Here is a 16176-nt window from a genome sequence, read left to right on the forward strand (position 1 = left end):
TTCTTTCTACAGAAGCTATTTTCTATCAACTAGTTATTATTACAGAAATGAAAACAACTACTCTAATGAATGTACTTTTTTCCAACACAATTTTAAAAGTTATTACACTCATTGGCGTTCTACATTTAATTGTATCATTAAGGTAGTGTTATTTCCAATAGGAATTAAGGGAACGCGGGTTGTCCAGTGGTTACAACGTATTATAATAATACTACTACTAATAATAATAATAATGAAAATAATAACAACAATAATAATATGCCGTTATTTGCTTTACAAAGTTGCGTCCCTTGGTCGCGCAAGGACCTGCTGATTGGGCGTTTTTACAGATCAGGCGACCCTTGATATAACAAATTTAGAGCACAGCCTTTTTTCTCTATGGTTAACGAAATAACATTTTTTGTCGACACTGTACTCAAACAGAGTCCGAGAGAATGTTAGTAATAAAATTTATTTGTAATTGTGTTCTTGTATTATTTACAACCCCCTAATCCAATGAATACCATACAATTTTCGCTCTGGGTGTCATTGCCCTTGGAGTTGATTTAACCAGACCATCAAGACGAACAGACACTTGATATTGTGCTGGACGATGTGGCACAAATATCAGTTCAGAATAGCCTAAGAATACATAGCGAAATGTCCACATACATATACTAAGTTACTACAGATTTGTGTTAGTTTTGTTTTTCTCAAAAATTAGGGTCAATTTTCACCGCAATTTGGACCATTTTCTCTATAACCTTTTAACTTCGCTACTTGTACGTCCACTTGCAAATGAACTAAATGAGAATAGTTGTCGGCTAATACAATATAAATATTAGACTCGCACTCGAAATGTTTCGTGCTGTTAGTGGATGAAATACAAGACTTAGAAACAGTACCAACTTAATTTTATATATGTTACATAAAACATGTTAAGAATAAAAATTATTGGAAATGGTTAATGTCTCATAAGAAAATGTATTGTTGTAACGCAGTTAATGTTAGCACAAATCCAATATGGCGCCGCAGAAGGGCACTCTGCTGTCAACAACAGATTTTCCGCTGTATGCGGTACGGTCACTTGGAGATCGACATTTTCTTGTAGCAGGCGGGGGCGGTCAGGCTAAAACAGGCGTTCCCAATGCTGTTGTGAGTTCATGATTTATTCTGTATGAGTGTTCTACAGAAAATACTGACGCGTCATGTTCCACGTTGACAGACGACACTCGCGACTGCTTGACTGACTGCCGACGACAGTCCTAATTCCAAGCTCTGGTTTGGGCCGGCTGCTGAAATGGTAGTGCTGTGTTGTTAATGCAGCGTATCTGCGGCGATGGAACATCTCTCAAAACGAAAAACTAATTGACGATAAATGCTAACTTGCCAATTAAACTTCATGTTTAATTGGCAGATGAGGATTAGTGTGCAAATCGAAATAAAATATTAGACCTACTTCCCTCGTTTATACAATGAACTACAACAAGGGTATGGATATTTTGCAACTGACTAAATAACAATAGCTTAAGATGTGTGCTTGTTCAAAGTTGTTAGTTAAGAAGATAATCATAATCAAAAAGACTTGTGGGATATAAAGTATTCTTCAGAAGTATTCTAATTTTACATCACTGATTCAGTGATTGGTTACAAATACTATAATATATTTATGACTATGATTTAACATGATATTTATGATAAAAGGTTTGTTGTTTTTATTTTAATGGGAAACAGTGCTTACTCTTTTTCTAACATGTCAGTATTCTTGTGCTCTATCAATATTTAAACTTAGAACATGTTCAGAATCTTGATCTTGCATTTTGTTTTCAGGAAATTTATGAGCTGAAGTTGTCTGATAACAAGGTTTTGTCAGCAAGTCTGTGTCGTCATGATACTGGGATCCAGGCGGTGATGAACTGTGATACCTTTTATGATGGACGAAACCATTACCTTGCAACTGGACAGGATGATGAATGCCACACATACTCACTCAAATACAAAGTTGTTTCTCCAGAAAAGCAATCAGGTAGACTGATACCCTGTGGTTTGATACTTTATATATCAATATGTATATTTAGAAGTTAACTTTAAAAAACATTGTTGTAAAACGAAACATTACCACGTTTACCACTTCAGAGTATGTGCCAAAATCTTTAGTGTTTTCATTATCAAATTTGGTTCTTAGTCTCTTTGATTTTGTTTTTAAAATGGTAGTAGACATCAAAAAGTCTTTTCCAGATTCAGACTTCAGGTAAAGTTGCAGATTTATTATCTGATTTGCTTAGCCTTGATCATGCATAGTTATTGTGAAAAAATATCCATGAACATTGTCACTCACCATGCTCACTAGCCATAAAGAAGTACTTTTGAGTACCATCATTGAGATGTTAAGCAATGCTAGACAAGTCATTGAAGTGTATTATTATTCTTTTGAATATATATCTGTTATCTCTGATTATCATTGTTCTGTATGTTATGTATATCACCCATGAAAGTGGTAGAAATATGCGGAACTTGAGTCAAAAGGTCTCCACTGTTAATGTTTGTGCTCCCAATACATTATGTACTCAGTACTGCCAGTACAACGTGCTTGTTGTAAGAGGAAACTACAATGTCGTGTTGAATGTTGAATACAATGTGTACTCAAAAGGAACAAGAATGTACATTAGCATGATTAAGCGATCGTTTTGTCATATCTTTCAACATAATTACAAAATACATGATTTCTCTACGCTTGAATTATTTGCAGACTTCCATATTAAAGCTGTTATATTGCTGATTACACCAAGTATATCATGTACTAGTACGTCTGTTTTTATCCCTTCCACTATCACTATGACAGAGATGTTGTGTGAGTCAATATTACAGTTAATAGTTAAGAATTAATTCAAGTTTGTGCATGTATTCTTACAATTTATCCACAGAGTCCAAGGACGCCAAGGTCCGAAAAAGAAAAGGAGAAAGTGAAAATTCCTCAAAGGAGAAAAGCAACAATACCAAACATATCACTTTTGACATTGAACCAATCAAACATGTTACAACAGACTTTGCTAAAGATGGCAGTTTTCAAAAGGTGGTCCGTTTTGGTGCCGACAATTCTATTCTGGCAACAGGAGGAGCTGATGGTTTTGTCAGAGTATGGCAGGTAGGTTTGGAACAGATTATCATTGATTTCTTCAGCATGTGTCAGGACACTATACTTCGCACTAAAACATCAGTAGGCCACCAGTGTTCAATTTGCAGCAAGAAAGTTTAGCCCTTGTCATAAACCTAATGTTAATAGTTTTAGATTTAGGGTGTACGTAGATGCAAATACTCGGCTAAAATTCCACCCCCCTCCCCTACCTTTAATTTCAAGCACTAGGTTTCCGATCTGTAGGAATTTTCTACAAGCTATTACCAGAGAACTAGTTTGGACCCATTAAGATCCATGCAGAGGATAGGTCTTCATGCTTGCCATAAGGCAACTATGCTTGCCGCAAGCATGGTGTTGAATTCACCAGACTCCTGACCTTTTGTTTGATAGAGGCCTAACTACTCTTGTTGGATACAAGATTTATTGACAGAGGCGTACACATGTCTGACCATGCTGACATTAACAGATGATTAACGATGCATGAATGTCAACAGATAAATATATTCAAACAACAGGGGCAGTTAATTCTGATCATCATTTCCGGTTAACATGCATGTGTAAATGAGGTAATGCATATAATAGTGCAAATAAAACGTCCATAAAATATCAATACACAGTAACTTACATTTACATTCTAACAAACGGGATCGGTGGTCTGGCTCGCTGACTTGGTTGATGCATGTCATCGTATCCCAATTTGTGGATCAATGCTCATGTTTTCAATCACTGGATTATCTGGTCCAGACTGGATTATTTACAGACCGCTGTCATATAGCTAGAATATTGCTGAGTGTGGTGTTAAACAACAAACAAACAAACATTTTTGTTGTTGTTTTAGACGTAATAGTAATTGTGTGCAATCTATGTTTATGTCAATGTATCAGTCTCAGTCAATCCTATGCATATTTTAGATGAACAAAATCTTGTGGGTCCATTCAATCTTTATTTATATTAGAACCTTTTTCCCAGATACATCAATTCAGTTATATTGTACCTATACGTCTTTATTGCACTGCAGTTTCACCTAAAAATTATCATTGTCATCATGTTGTAGTATCCAGACTTGAAAAAGATCTATGAAGTGAAAGCTCATAACAGTGACATCGATGACCTTGATGTCAGTCCATGTGGACAAAATGTAAGTATATCTCTGCATCGTGTAGTCACGTCAGAATCAGGCCTAACATCTATAGTTATGAAAAGATCCAACTTGCAGTCATCTTTCTTTATCAATGCATTATCATATAGCTGAAATATTGCCTGTGTGACATAACAATATTATCTCACATATCTTATGTAATGGTGGCAGACTGTATATCAGTATATATTGGCTGCCAAATCCTGTCACTGTTTCAACCAAAATGTACTGTTTGGTATGTCAAATACCCTGTATTTAGTAATGTTGAGATGATACATCGGTTCACCAGTGCATCGTAAGTTTTCATGCATCAATGCGATACATGATACGTTTGCTTCTGTATTGATATAACACGATACACTTGCTAAAATATATTACGACTACCCGTTTAATGACCCTCAGCAATTTTGTGAGTCAAATATCACAAAATGTGTTGTAATTAGCTTTCCAAGTTCACTACTAAAAAATAGCAGCTACGAACATGTGTTTATAGCCAGCTTTTTCTTTAGAACATGTTCCAAAATAATTATAGTCAAATTTGAGGTAAATATGTATGTTGCGATATGTATCATATCATTACCTATGTATCATGATACATGATGGCGCTCGGCATTAAGTGGCTAAAACAAATACTGGTTGGCTCAGAGTCAGGAAACTGTGTCTGAGTGGGGTATTCATGTTAAACTGCAGCATGGTATCTCAGTGGTCTAGCACTATAAATCGGCATCAGTCCAGACCAGATTGTGTGTCTTCGTACCCTGAACGTTGTTCACAATATCAGTCACTGGATTGTCTTGTTCAGACTCTTTGGCTTACAGGCCGTCGCTGGAATATTGCTGAGCGCAGCGTTAACACACACACACACACACACACACACACACACACACAGTCACACACACACAGTCACACACACACAGTCACACACACACAGTCACACACACACGTTGCTATATAAGTGCAATAATCTTAGACGTAACATTAAACCCCTATTTCACCTCACCTCACCATTTTTTAGATGCATTTTACCTGTTGCCCACTTCAAGTCTAATTTCAAATTTGCTTTTTCTTGATAAATGAACGCCATTATTTGTTTGACTCAATGTGTATTCCCGGACATGCAGGTTACAATAGATCCCGTGTATACGAGGGATGATAGATCCTTTCTATATGTACATTTTTATCTGTTTGCAGATAGTGACCGTATCCAGGGACAACACAGGTTCTGTATGGAAAGCCAAAGAAGGAAAGAAAGTGTCTGATTTGGTGTTTAAGAAAAGACCGTCAGAACAGTATAGGTTTAGATGTTGTAGGTGAGGTTTTTCATACGACAGTCTTCTGTGTATGTTAATCAGAGAATGTAGTGTTTGGCATCAAATGTCATTTAGAGATGCCGTACAATTTTTCCCTGCACTGATCTTGAAATGAAAGTTTTGAATGAACGCATGTCACAATGATCGTTGATAATTGGAACCATATTGAAAATGTTGAACATACATGTATATAAAACAAGAAATTTACAAGGTTTCTTTTTTCTGCTTTAATATGTTTAGGATGAAGAAAATGTCTTTGAGGGTATATTAATTGTTTTCACAGTTTTCACTGACTGCCGTCCAAACGATTTTTCAGACCCATTATTTCTTTGATTTTTCTCCACTTTTTTAGCTTAGACAAACTGAACATTGAGAAATGTTTATGTTATGTCACAGCAGTTCAGCAATGAAGTGTGCATGTGCAACTTGTTTGCAACTCAATGAGATTTTGCAAATTCTCCTTTTTAGATATGGGCATATTGAAGGCAAAAAAGGCAAATTCAACTTGTACACTCTGAGCATACCAAGCAAAAGATCTTCCAAACCCTCACCATGCTACATGACATTATGGGACCCCAGCACCTTTAAACCCAAGAAACATGCCAGCACAGGAACCGAGGTTTTATCTTCATTAGCAGTCAGGTAATGGTTGGATGCATGAAATTTGAAGGGAAATGGAAATTGCTTTCAATGATAAAGATTGTCAGATGAAAAATATTGTTTTCTGAGCTGTTTTACTGCAATTAAGTCTATGCGCCTTAAGCATAAAATTAAGTCTTACGCCAAACCATTTTAGACTACTAACCCCAAAAATTGCTCCTTGCATCATTTTCAGTGGAGACATTTGTGTTCTTTTATGGTCTATTGGCTGAGCTTACTAGACACAATTGTACAGGACTCAAGCTTTGAACTAGTGGCTAAAGTCACAAACTGCTGCATACATAGTGACATAGATGTCTGTGCAGAGTTACGTCCCTTATACATACCCACACCATATGATCATAGATTCCAAACCCACATTCTCTGTGATTTCCAGCACAATACCCATGTTTTTGTGGGTTTCACTAAAGTGGAAAATGTCTAAGACCTGCATCACTTCAGGCTTTCCTCCTACATCAAGTAACACAGTGCTGTTACTGAAATAATGTTCACAGCAGTGTAAAACTCGCTCACTACTCCTTGTCGAAATACATGTGGTCATGCTTGGATCCCAGTTTCAAGTGTTGAGTTCTCAGTTATTATGAACATAGAAAATAAACCAAACCCAAAATAAGCTGTTATTAGCATCAATATGACATGTAAACTCTTCAAAATAATGTATTATGTTACCATGATACTCAACATCTCAACATGCCCATCACTTCAATGTAACCTAGATTGTGTATCTTGAGAGAGACCCAAAACCTTACCCAAGTTCCAGGAGGGAAGGTCAATTGACGTCCTTTACACACAGACAGATGCAATATCTTTGATGATGCAAATATGCAAACATTCAAGTTTATGACGAAAAAACAGCAACGATTTTGCTTATGAATTTTGTTTTCCTGTTCCCAGAATCCATACAGAAGCAATCTGTTTTGTTATCTTGCTCCTGAAAGTTCTATGCTTTGGAGAATGTGGAGCTTTTATTCACCTAACCCACATTATGACCATTAAGAGTATATGAGAGAGGAATTGTGAATAAAGAATCCAGTTTTTTTTATACACATTACTCTTTGAAGACACATGTCACTCCTATCTACCAGTTACATATTGATTAAGAGTTCCTGCCTCTCTTTCAGTGATGATGGAATCTACCTTGGTGTTGGAACAATATCTGGAAGTGTGTCTGTTTATGTATCCTTCAGTTTACAGGTGAGTAATCAGTTTCTGCTTGCATTGGAACTTGGTTTAAATTATATCATCAATCTGTGACCAATTTATTCCAGCTGATAAGTCATTGATCACACCACTTGCAATAGATTGTCTGTTTTTCTCTGTATATTTTCGGAAACACTATTTGGAAGACTTTTATTTAAATTTTAGGAATCTTTTTCCGTAAATCATGTAAATGAACATACTTGATTGGTTGAATGTATGTGATTAATATGTTTTGTGTGTAGTTATTTATAGATCAAAGAAGTGATTGACCATTTTGTATACATACAAAGGGAGATAACTCTGTCAGTGTAGCACTGGCAGCCTATGATCTGACAACATTGTCAGTGAGCTGTAGAAAATATAGTGTCAGTGTAAATACATGCATGACTGGTTGCTGTTTCAGAGGTTGTACCATGTGAAGGAGGCTCACAGCATATTTGTAACAGGGGTGGAGTTCATGCCCAGTTCTGAAGGGGCCCGGGCTGTGACAGGGGGCCAGGATTTCACACTGCTCAGCATTTCCGCAGATAACACTATCAAGATACACCAAGTTGCACCAAGAGGTACTACTTCCCAGTTATTTAAATACACTGTCAAAAGATGTGAAATAAATTTGAGTCTTTGCTTGTCAGATTTCAAATTCATCTTCAATCTTTGCTGAAAAATATTTTACATACTTCAAAGTAATTTGTAAGAGATATTGTACTTTTGCATATAAATCATGGGATTGTAAGAGACTGTATTGCAGGTTTAGCTCATATTGCACTGGAGCATGGGGGGGTGCGGGTGGCCCAGTTGTCTAAGGCGCAGCGATTCGCTGTGCAGAGCTGAATTGTGTCCCTTGGCCACGCCAGAAACCTATGATTGTGGGTTCGAATCCTGGTTCACCCTGATTATGTTTCTAGGTTTGTCAGCACCATACCCGTGCTTGTGGGTTTCATGGAAGTAGTAAACGTCTGAGACCTGCATCTCTTCGGGCTTTCCTCCCACATAAAGCTGACACGTCGGATATAACTGGAATACTGTTAAAAGCGGCATTAATTCAAACTCACTCACTCACAGGTCATCATGTCATGAGAAATCCTTTATGCCCTGAATGTATTGTATCTGTTTCAGGCTCCTACAGTGCAGCCTGGCTCATTGCTGGGACTCTTGCCATCATCTATGTCATCTTCTGGCTCATGTCCTCTTTGGGTATTTGATCTGCTCCATTCCCAGTGAAGGATGGCTTGTTTGACTTCATTCTGGCTGTGAAACGTGTAAATGGCGAAATATCCAACAGACTATCGACCTTCATGGCCACCCACAGAAAGAATTGGCAATATACCTCAGTTAATGGTCTTTTCTCACAATCTATTTTTATGACTGATGTGTATCATGGAAGGGAAATTAAAACAGTTACCACATATACTAAAGGCAACAAATGAATCAGATGGTCACATCCAGTGACTTTGTTGCTTGTGTGTCATTGTATCCTGATGACTTGGTGCATAGCTCATAATATCAGTCCCTGGTTTCTCTGGTCCAGATGTGATCATTTACCAGCCAACATAGCTGAAAAATTGCTAAGTAAACAAACTATCTCCTGATCTGATTCAATTATGGTTTCTGAGACGCATAAAGATCCAGGTCAGTATAGGTCATCAGCAACCAATGCTTTCTGTAAGAGGCAACTATGCTTGTTCTTAGAGGCGACTAATGGAAGTGGGTGGTCAGGTCAGCTGACTTGGTTGATGCATGTCATCGTATCCCAATTGTGTGGATTGATGCTCATGTTTTCCAACACTGGATTGTCTGGTCCAGACTCTTATTTACAGACCGCCGTCATATAGCTGGAATATTGCTGAGTGCGTCGTTAAACAATAAAAATAAATAAAAAAATAAACATGGTCTCTGATGAATTTTTGTTAACATTATTCTGTGTTGACGCCAAACCTCTTTTTATGAAAATATTATATTGGTCAAGACTTGATTGAGGGTCAAATATAATAAGGTTAAATATAAAACGTAAGCTTTCAGGTAATTTTTTTTTTAAATGCCTAAGGGTAATTGTTATGTTTTCTAGAAAAAAGTGTCAGTGCTAACCATGCTGACACTGACACTTTCTTCTGAACACAACACTGCAAATATATTCCATTTACGGTAACCTTGATACCAGTGGCAGTAGTCATACCAAAGAATGGTCATTTATTTAAGTAGTTACTTAAATGACATCATTATCTAAGCTCCTGTGTAAGGATATCAATGAGGAACAATATTGATACACTCAAGTGATGGAATGATACATCTCTATGCATGTTGACTCAGGCTTAGAACTAAACTTAAGAGCTTTTCTAGCCCGGGTGTCATGTTAAAACAATGTGGCAATGGATAAATTTGTACTCTCCCGCTGGAATTTGTACTAGCCCCACGCTAGCAGGCTAGTGTTAAGTTCTTACCCTGTGACTAATACAAAGTGCTAAGTGAGCAGTTAATATACCGAATGTAGGATGTTTAAACATGATGCAGAGCTTCTCATTTGATATCTATTTGGCTAAAGCAATTAATGTTCTTACTTACTGCCAACCAAAAGTTTTGTGAAATATAAATTTCAAAATCAGAATTTTTCAATCAAAACATGTAAGTGAATCATTCTGTGCACATTAACTGTTGATGGATGTGTTGTGATCAGGCATGAATAATTGGACTACATATTTAGTGCATTTCATCAAGTAAGGTTAAAAAAAAAAAATAGTCTTGGTTTTCAGGCACTTCCTGCATCTTCAGAAAGTCTGCCGCATGTTTTGTTTTTATCTCCATTTAAAATTTAAAAGAAAATTTTAATACTCAAAAACAATGCGATCCAATATAGCGCGCAGTTGCACTGCTTTACAGTGCATCTCGTGTTATGGTAATGGCGGCAGCAGGAGTTTGTATGCTTGTTTATGTAGGGTGGCCCTTTCCCAGGTTGGTGCACAATGTTTGGTTACATACTAGTTTGAACAAGCAAAAAAACAAAACAAAAACCACCACCTGCCCGCACTATATTATCAAAAGTCATTGCCTGAGAACCAATTCTTTTTTTTTTAAAAGTCTAAAGAAAGTGATTTGTTTCATCTGTTCTTGGGGGGCATGGATAGCCCAGTTAACTAAGGTGCCGCAATTCACGGTGCAGAGTTGTGTCCCTCAGGCATGCCAGAAATGTATGATTTTAGGTTCTAATCCAGCTAGCCATTATGATGTTTCTAGATTTGTCAGAACCATACCCATGCTCATGGGTTTCACCAAAGTTGTAAATGTTGGCAACCTGCATCTCTTCTGGCTTTCCTCCACATTATGCTGACATGCCGTGATATAACTGGAATACTTTTAGAAGTGGCGTTAAACCCAACCCACTCACTCGTAATATGTTCTTGGGGATATTTTAATGATTTAAGGCGGGATGCTTGTTTGTAAAGTGGGTGGGTAGTGATGAAAATTTAATGATGAATATATTATGGCATTATTTACCATAATTGATTTTGTTGTATTTTAACCTTAGTTTTATGAATTAAAAGTCAACCCTGATAACATAACATGTTTTTGTTTGTTTCTTGACTCTTGGTTTATTGACAGAGTAAATCCATAAAGCAAGTATTGAACTCATCTCATGTTAGTGTTAGAAGTACTGGTATGTTTTACTCGTGCTTTCTTGTTTCATTAGCGTGTATTATTTCTCCACGTACAAACTGATGTTTCTTTCTTAGACTGTTATTTTCTCCATTATGTGTTGTTGTAGCTGTAGTGTATTTAGTGAAGATTGCTGTTGATATTTTATTTGTTATCATTTGGACAATCTAGAAACTGTTAGCATGTTTAATGGCTTGAGGAATCGTGTTCATATCTCTGTACCAAGAACATTTGCTTAATTCTTTGTCAGTAGCGTTCATTGTCCCTGAGTTTCTCCAGTGTGGTGATTGTCAAGGACTTGCAACACTTTTGGCTTTCCACCTGATGTAACGGATATACTGTTCAAAGCAGCATTGAGCCCTACACCCTCAGTCACTCACTCACTCACTCACTCACTCACAAGAAAACAACATGATATCCCTTGATTTTTTTGTGGTAATTATTGTGAGTTTATTAATGTCAGCAGAATCCAGCTCATGTTCAGGAACTACCTTTGGATATTATGTATGATATTAATATCACCGAATAATACATGATCTCATCAACAGTTTCATTAATGTCTTCTAAATTTAACAGATCATTGCAAAAGTTGGCTGTTAGACATTTCAATTCGATTTTGAGTGTTTGTAGAAGTTTAATGCCTTTTTGGAACCTTGTTTGGCTAGTCGGGAAATTTTGTAACTAGATGTGGTAAATTGTAGCGTATCTATCATCTTTCTCTTTTTTCGAAAAGAGGTTGCATTTTTTATAAAGAATTAACAAATTTGTAGTCAAGTAGCTTTGAGAAAGCCTGAAACTATCACATGTGAATAGACACAAGGAAGTGCCTTGATCACAACATTTCTTACTATGAAAGCGTCATAATATCGGTGTATTCGAGAGCGTTTGTATGAGGACACTATTTTCTGATCTTGAAAACATAATTGATTAAATGAATTGATCTCTGATTTAGAATTAGGTAGATGTGTATATGCATCTAAGTAAGAGCTATGCTCTGATGACGAAATGGACATAAAGGAGGCTGTGAAATGACCCGTAGCAGTTTTGTTGATGCTATTCTGTCATATCACTATCAAACTTAAGAATTGGTATTATACTTTTATGATTTCATGATGTGAGTCAAGGATAAAAAATGTCCTCTTGTCAGTAGTTAAAGGAAAGAAAAGGAATGTTTTAAACATATGTATTAGTTGGTTTTTTTTCATTAATTATCAATATACATTAATGCAGTTTAATCTAAGGTGAACATAACCAAATTGTGGTAGCTAAGTCCACTTACCCAATGCAAAAGATATTCATAAACTATTTTTTTTAAATGTAACATTTTATACTTCCTTGATAATAGACTTGAACTGATTAACATTTTCGAGGAAAGGTAATAAATACATTGGTTAGATATGTATAAGCTAATTATTGTGATAAAATGTGCTTCATGTATAGAGGTGTTGCTCAAGTCAATGGAGTTAGCAGATGAAATACAGCTATTGAGTTCTTGTGTTAGTTATTATTATAGTTAATGTGAAATAAGTATGTATAAAAATTGTGCAATATATCAATTTGAACTGCACACTGGATGTGTTATTTGAGAATACGTTTTGTATTGATAGTTGATCAAGACTCCAATTGCTTCCTGAAAGTGGTTTTTGGTATATTATGTATTTAATACTAAACTACAGCTTCCATTTAATGTAAGAATTAGTACATAGTTTGTATATTTTGAGGTTGAAGTGTATTGAGTTTCGTGGGAGAATGCCAGAGATGATGTGGCAACGTTGATGGTATTTTAGGTGTGTGTATGTTACCTGTGAGTATGAGTTAATGTGAAATGGATTGAAAAAGATCTTTCATGATATACTAACAAATAACAGCATGCTCATTATATCTTAAAGGATGGTACATTAGCTATTTGTTTTTGAGAAGGTGTGAATGGAACAGTATGCCTTTTGTATGTGATAAAGTGTTTGTGAAAAAAAGATTCGCTTGTATTTGTGTGAATGTTGAGATGAGCATTATGTTGTCTTGAAACTGCCGGAGAGAAAGACCAAGTGTGAGCTTTGACCTTTGTATTTATGAATACAGAAAACCATGTTTATTATTCGAGAATGACAAAAGTATGAGTGATGATGATGATGATGATGATGATGATGATGTATATTGCTCATCATTTCAGGATTGATTATCACAGCATGTATGTGTTAGACAAAATGCTATTTTACGTTGTTTTGCATGTGTCACTGTGTCAAAATGCAAGGGAGAATGACAACAATTTCATTGTTTGAATGCTTCTGAAGAATATATAATCAAACATACAGTTATCCATTTCTGTTCTGTTTTGTACATGTATATGGGTTAATGTAATGGTTAATATCTGATTATTGTTGGACAAAGGTGTGGTTTCGGAATATTTTGTTTTGTTACATCAAATTTCTTGCATTAATACTTATTAACAGTATTCATTTTACTTTAGTGATGCTATTAAACAGAATGTTAACAGATCATGAAGTGTCAGTTAGTGGTTTAATGCTAGCATGAAATGTCCTTCAGCAGCTTCTTTATGACTTTTTATCTTACTCAAATATTTTATTTTTAACATACCAGAGATATAAGTTCAAATGAGCTATGCCATGTTTTGGTGGGTTTTTTTTGTAAACTTTGATATCTGCTCTGAACCATTAGGATCCATGATGCGAAAGCTTCGTTTGATGATCATGTATTCACAATGTTTTGATTGGATTTTCTAAGAGGCCACCAATGCCAACATGTTAATACTAATTTTTCCAATTGTAACGTAATCATGAATCAGTGTGAAATTTAAATGGTTTTTTTTTTAGTTTGAGTACATATTTTGATTTCTGGTCCTGCTATTGCTTTTGCTCTCCATATGTGCCAGTCATGTCAATATATATTTAGTTATGTGGAATTTTAGAGGATGCAATGTGTTTGATTTAAGCTGCAGGGTATTAACATGTCTGAAGTTCGTTCATCTGGTTTTACCACCAAAACAAATTCTTTACTGCTAAGCTATGATAGATTGTATTGTTTCAGTTGTGAACTCTTTCCACAACTTACTCATTGTGTATACTTTCAAGATGTATGACTCCAATTAGGTGAATTGATGAGAGAGTTTTGTAGGATACAATAGAGAACCAAGAAGTCATCTCAACTTCAGAGTGTGCTGGTATGTCCCAGTGTGCTTAGCGTACATAGATTACAATATAAACGTTAATGACATGTAAAAGAGCATGGCTATATTTTGATTGTTTTCATTTATTCCTTCAAGCATTTATTGACCTGTAACCCAATTGGTTTGTTTGTGTCCAGCTGTTATTACATAATATGTAAGTTATCTACATTACTGGTTAAATTATCATATTTAACTATTTCCTTTTTGTAATAAAATGTAATACCAACATTACTATGGATTTGGTGGTGTTTTTTCTAGTACACATGTAGCTCTTGGTTGTTTTGAGCATTGCACCAACATAATGACAGCTAACTTCAGCCATTGATGTGTTAGTGATGGCTGCTCCCACTATGGTATTATGCTTAATTGCTAGAATTTGGGTCATTCTCATTTTCAGTAATGAATATTAATGATGTATAGAATGTGGTATAGATAATTTCTCATTTTCAGTAATGTGTCGTTAGAATTTGGGATGAATATCTCATTTTCACTGATGACGTGTCATTGTTAGAATATCGGATATTTGGTGTGCAGAGTTTTATCACTTGGGCACTTGAAAAACCTAAACCTGTGATCGTGGGTTCGGTTGGTCCCAATTATTTCGGTTTGTAAGGTCCCTATCGTACTCAGGGTTTCACCAGAGTGGTAAAGGTCTAAGACCTGTATCACTTTGGGATTTCTTCCAACAAATACGCCGACAGACCATGATGTAACTGAAATACTTTTAAAAGCAGCCACGTCACGCGGAAAACCCGGGTTCGATTCCCCACATGGGTACAATGTGTGGAGCCCATTTGTAGTGTCCCCATGCCACGGTATTGCTGGAATATTGCTAATAGCGGCGTTAACCATACTCACTTTAAAGGAGCCAACTCATTCATTAGAATGTGGGATGCTTGCTCTCACTGTCAGCGATTGTCTTTTAATGGCATGGTTCATAATGACTGCTGGCTTAGACACGAAACTCATTCTCAGAAAGCACTGTATACAGCTAATTTAGTCTCTAATTTAATATATGTAACACTGGTATGTCACTTTACAGTTTGTTATATCTCCTGACAAAATAGATATAGCAATTATATTTTATGTGTGCTGACCTTTCCGACTACCAAAGAAAAACCAGGAGGATAATGCAATGATTATTGTCTAGCTTAGATTTTCTTAATTCTTTTAACGTGTGTCAAGAGAACTGTTGTCTAAAAGGGATCCGTTTATTCTAACTTGAACTGTCATTTTCCTGTTGGGAAAGGTTTGTATTGGTCGTAATTGTTATACACCGAAGACATGCTGTGTCATGTGTCCTTACATATCAGAAAAGCAGGTCCTTCTTATGAAGTTAGCTGCTGGGGTGTTTCGAACCCTGCAGACGCAAGCCAAAAATTGTTTTGGTAAGTAGTAGCTTGTACGTATGAATCGTCTATCTAAACTCAAGTCAATGTGTATTTCGTACAATTGTCCTATACATTGAACTTCATTATAACACGTTAAAAAAGGCTCCTATTGTCTCAAGGTAAGCATCTGTTATAACTCCCGATGGTTCAAATAAGGGATTGCAAAGTTTCTTCAGGATTAAAGGCTTCACCATACTAAAGCCTCCGTGAGAAACTGTTCACAGGCGATGACTTATTCTTCTCTGGTGTTGACTTTTATGGTTGCACAAAGTGCATGTTTATGTCCAGTTCACGGTCCTTTGTAATGAGGGGCCACGGGTGGCCCAGTCGTCTAAGGCGCTGCGATTCGCTGTGCAGAGTTGCGCTCCTTGTGCACGCCAGAAACCTATGATTGTGGGTTCGAATCCCGGTTCACCCCGATTATGTTTCTAGGTTTGTCAGCACCATACCCGTGCTCATGGGTTTCACCGAAGTGGTAAACGTCTGAGACCTGCATCACTTCAGGCTTTCCTCCCACATTAAGCTGACAC

At 36.4% G+C, this 16176-nt stretch overlaps 1 protein-coding gene across 1 annotated transcript; it reads left to right on the forward strand.

Moving 5' to 3' along the window:
• The first annotated feature begins 1002 nt into the window (after positions 1-1002).
• LOC139478900 (guanine nucleotide-exchange factor SEC12-like) lies at positions 1003-14389 on the forward strand. The gene is made up of 9 exons (XM_071261575.1): positions 1003-1134; positions 1810-2005; positions 2904-3124; positions 4170-4253; positions 5445-5563; positions 6032-6205; positions 7345-7417; positions 7827-7986; positions 8540-14389. The coding sequence occupies exons 1-9, from the start codon at positions 1003-1005 to the stop codon at positions 8623-8625; spliced, it is 1245 nt and encodes a 414-aa protein (XP_071117676.1). The 3' UTR covers positions 8626-14389.
• The last annotated feature ends 1787 nt before the right edge of the window (positions 14390-16176 follow it).

The sequence above is a fragment of the Haliotis cracherodii genome, unplaced genomic scaffold, assembly GCF_022045235.1.
Source record: "Haliotis cracherodii isolate W230 unplaced genomic scaffold, xgHalCrac1.p SCAF_4, whole genome shotgun sequence".
Classification (NCBI taxonomy): domain Eukaryota; kingdom Metazoa; phylum Mollusca; class Gastropoda; order Lepetellida; family Haliotidae; genus Haliotis; species Haliotis cracherodii.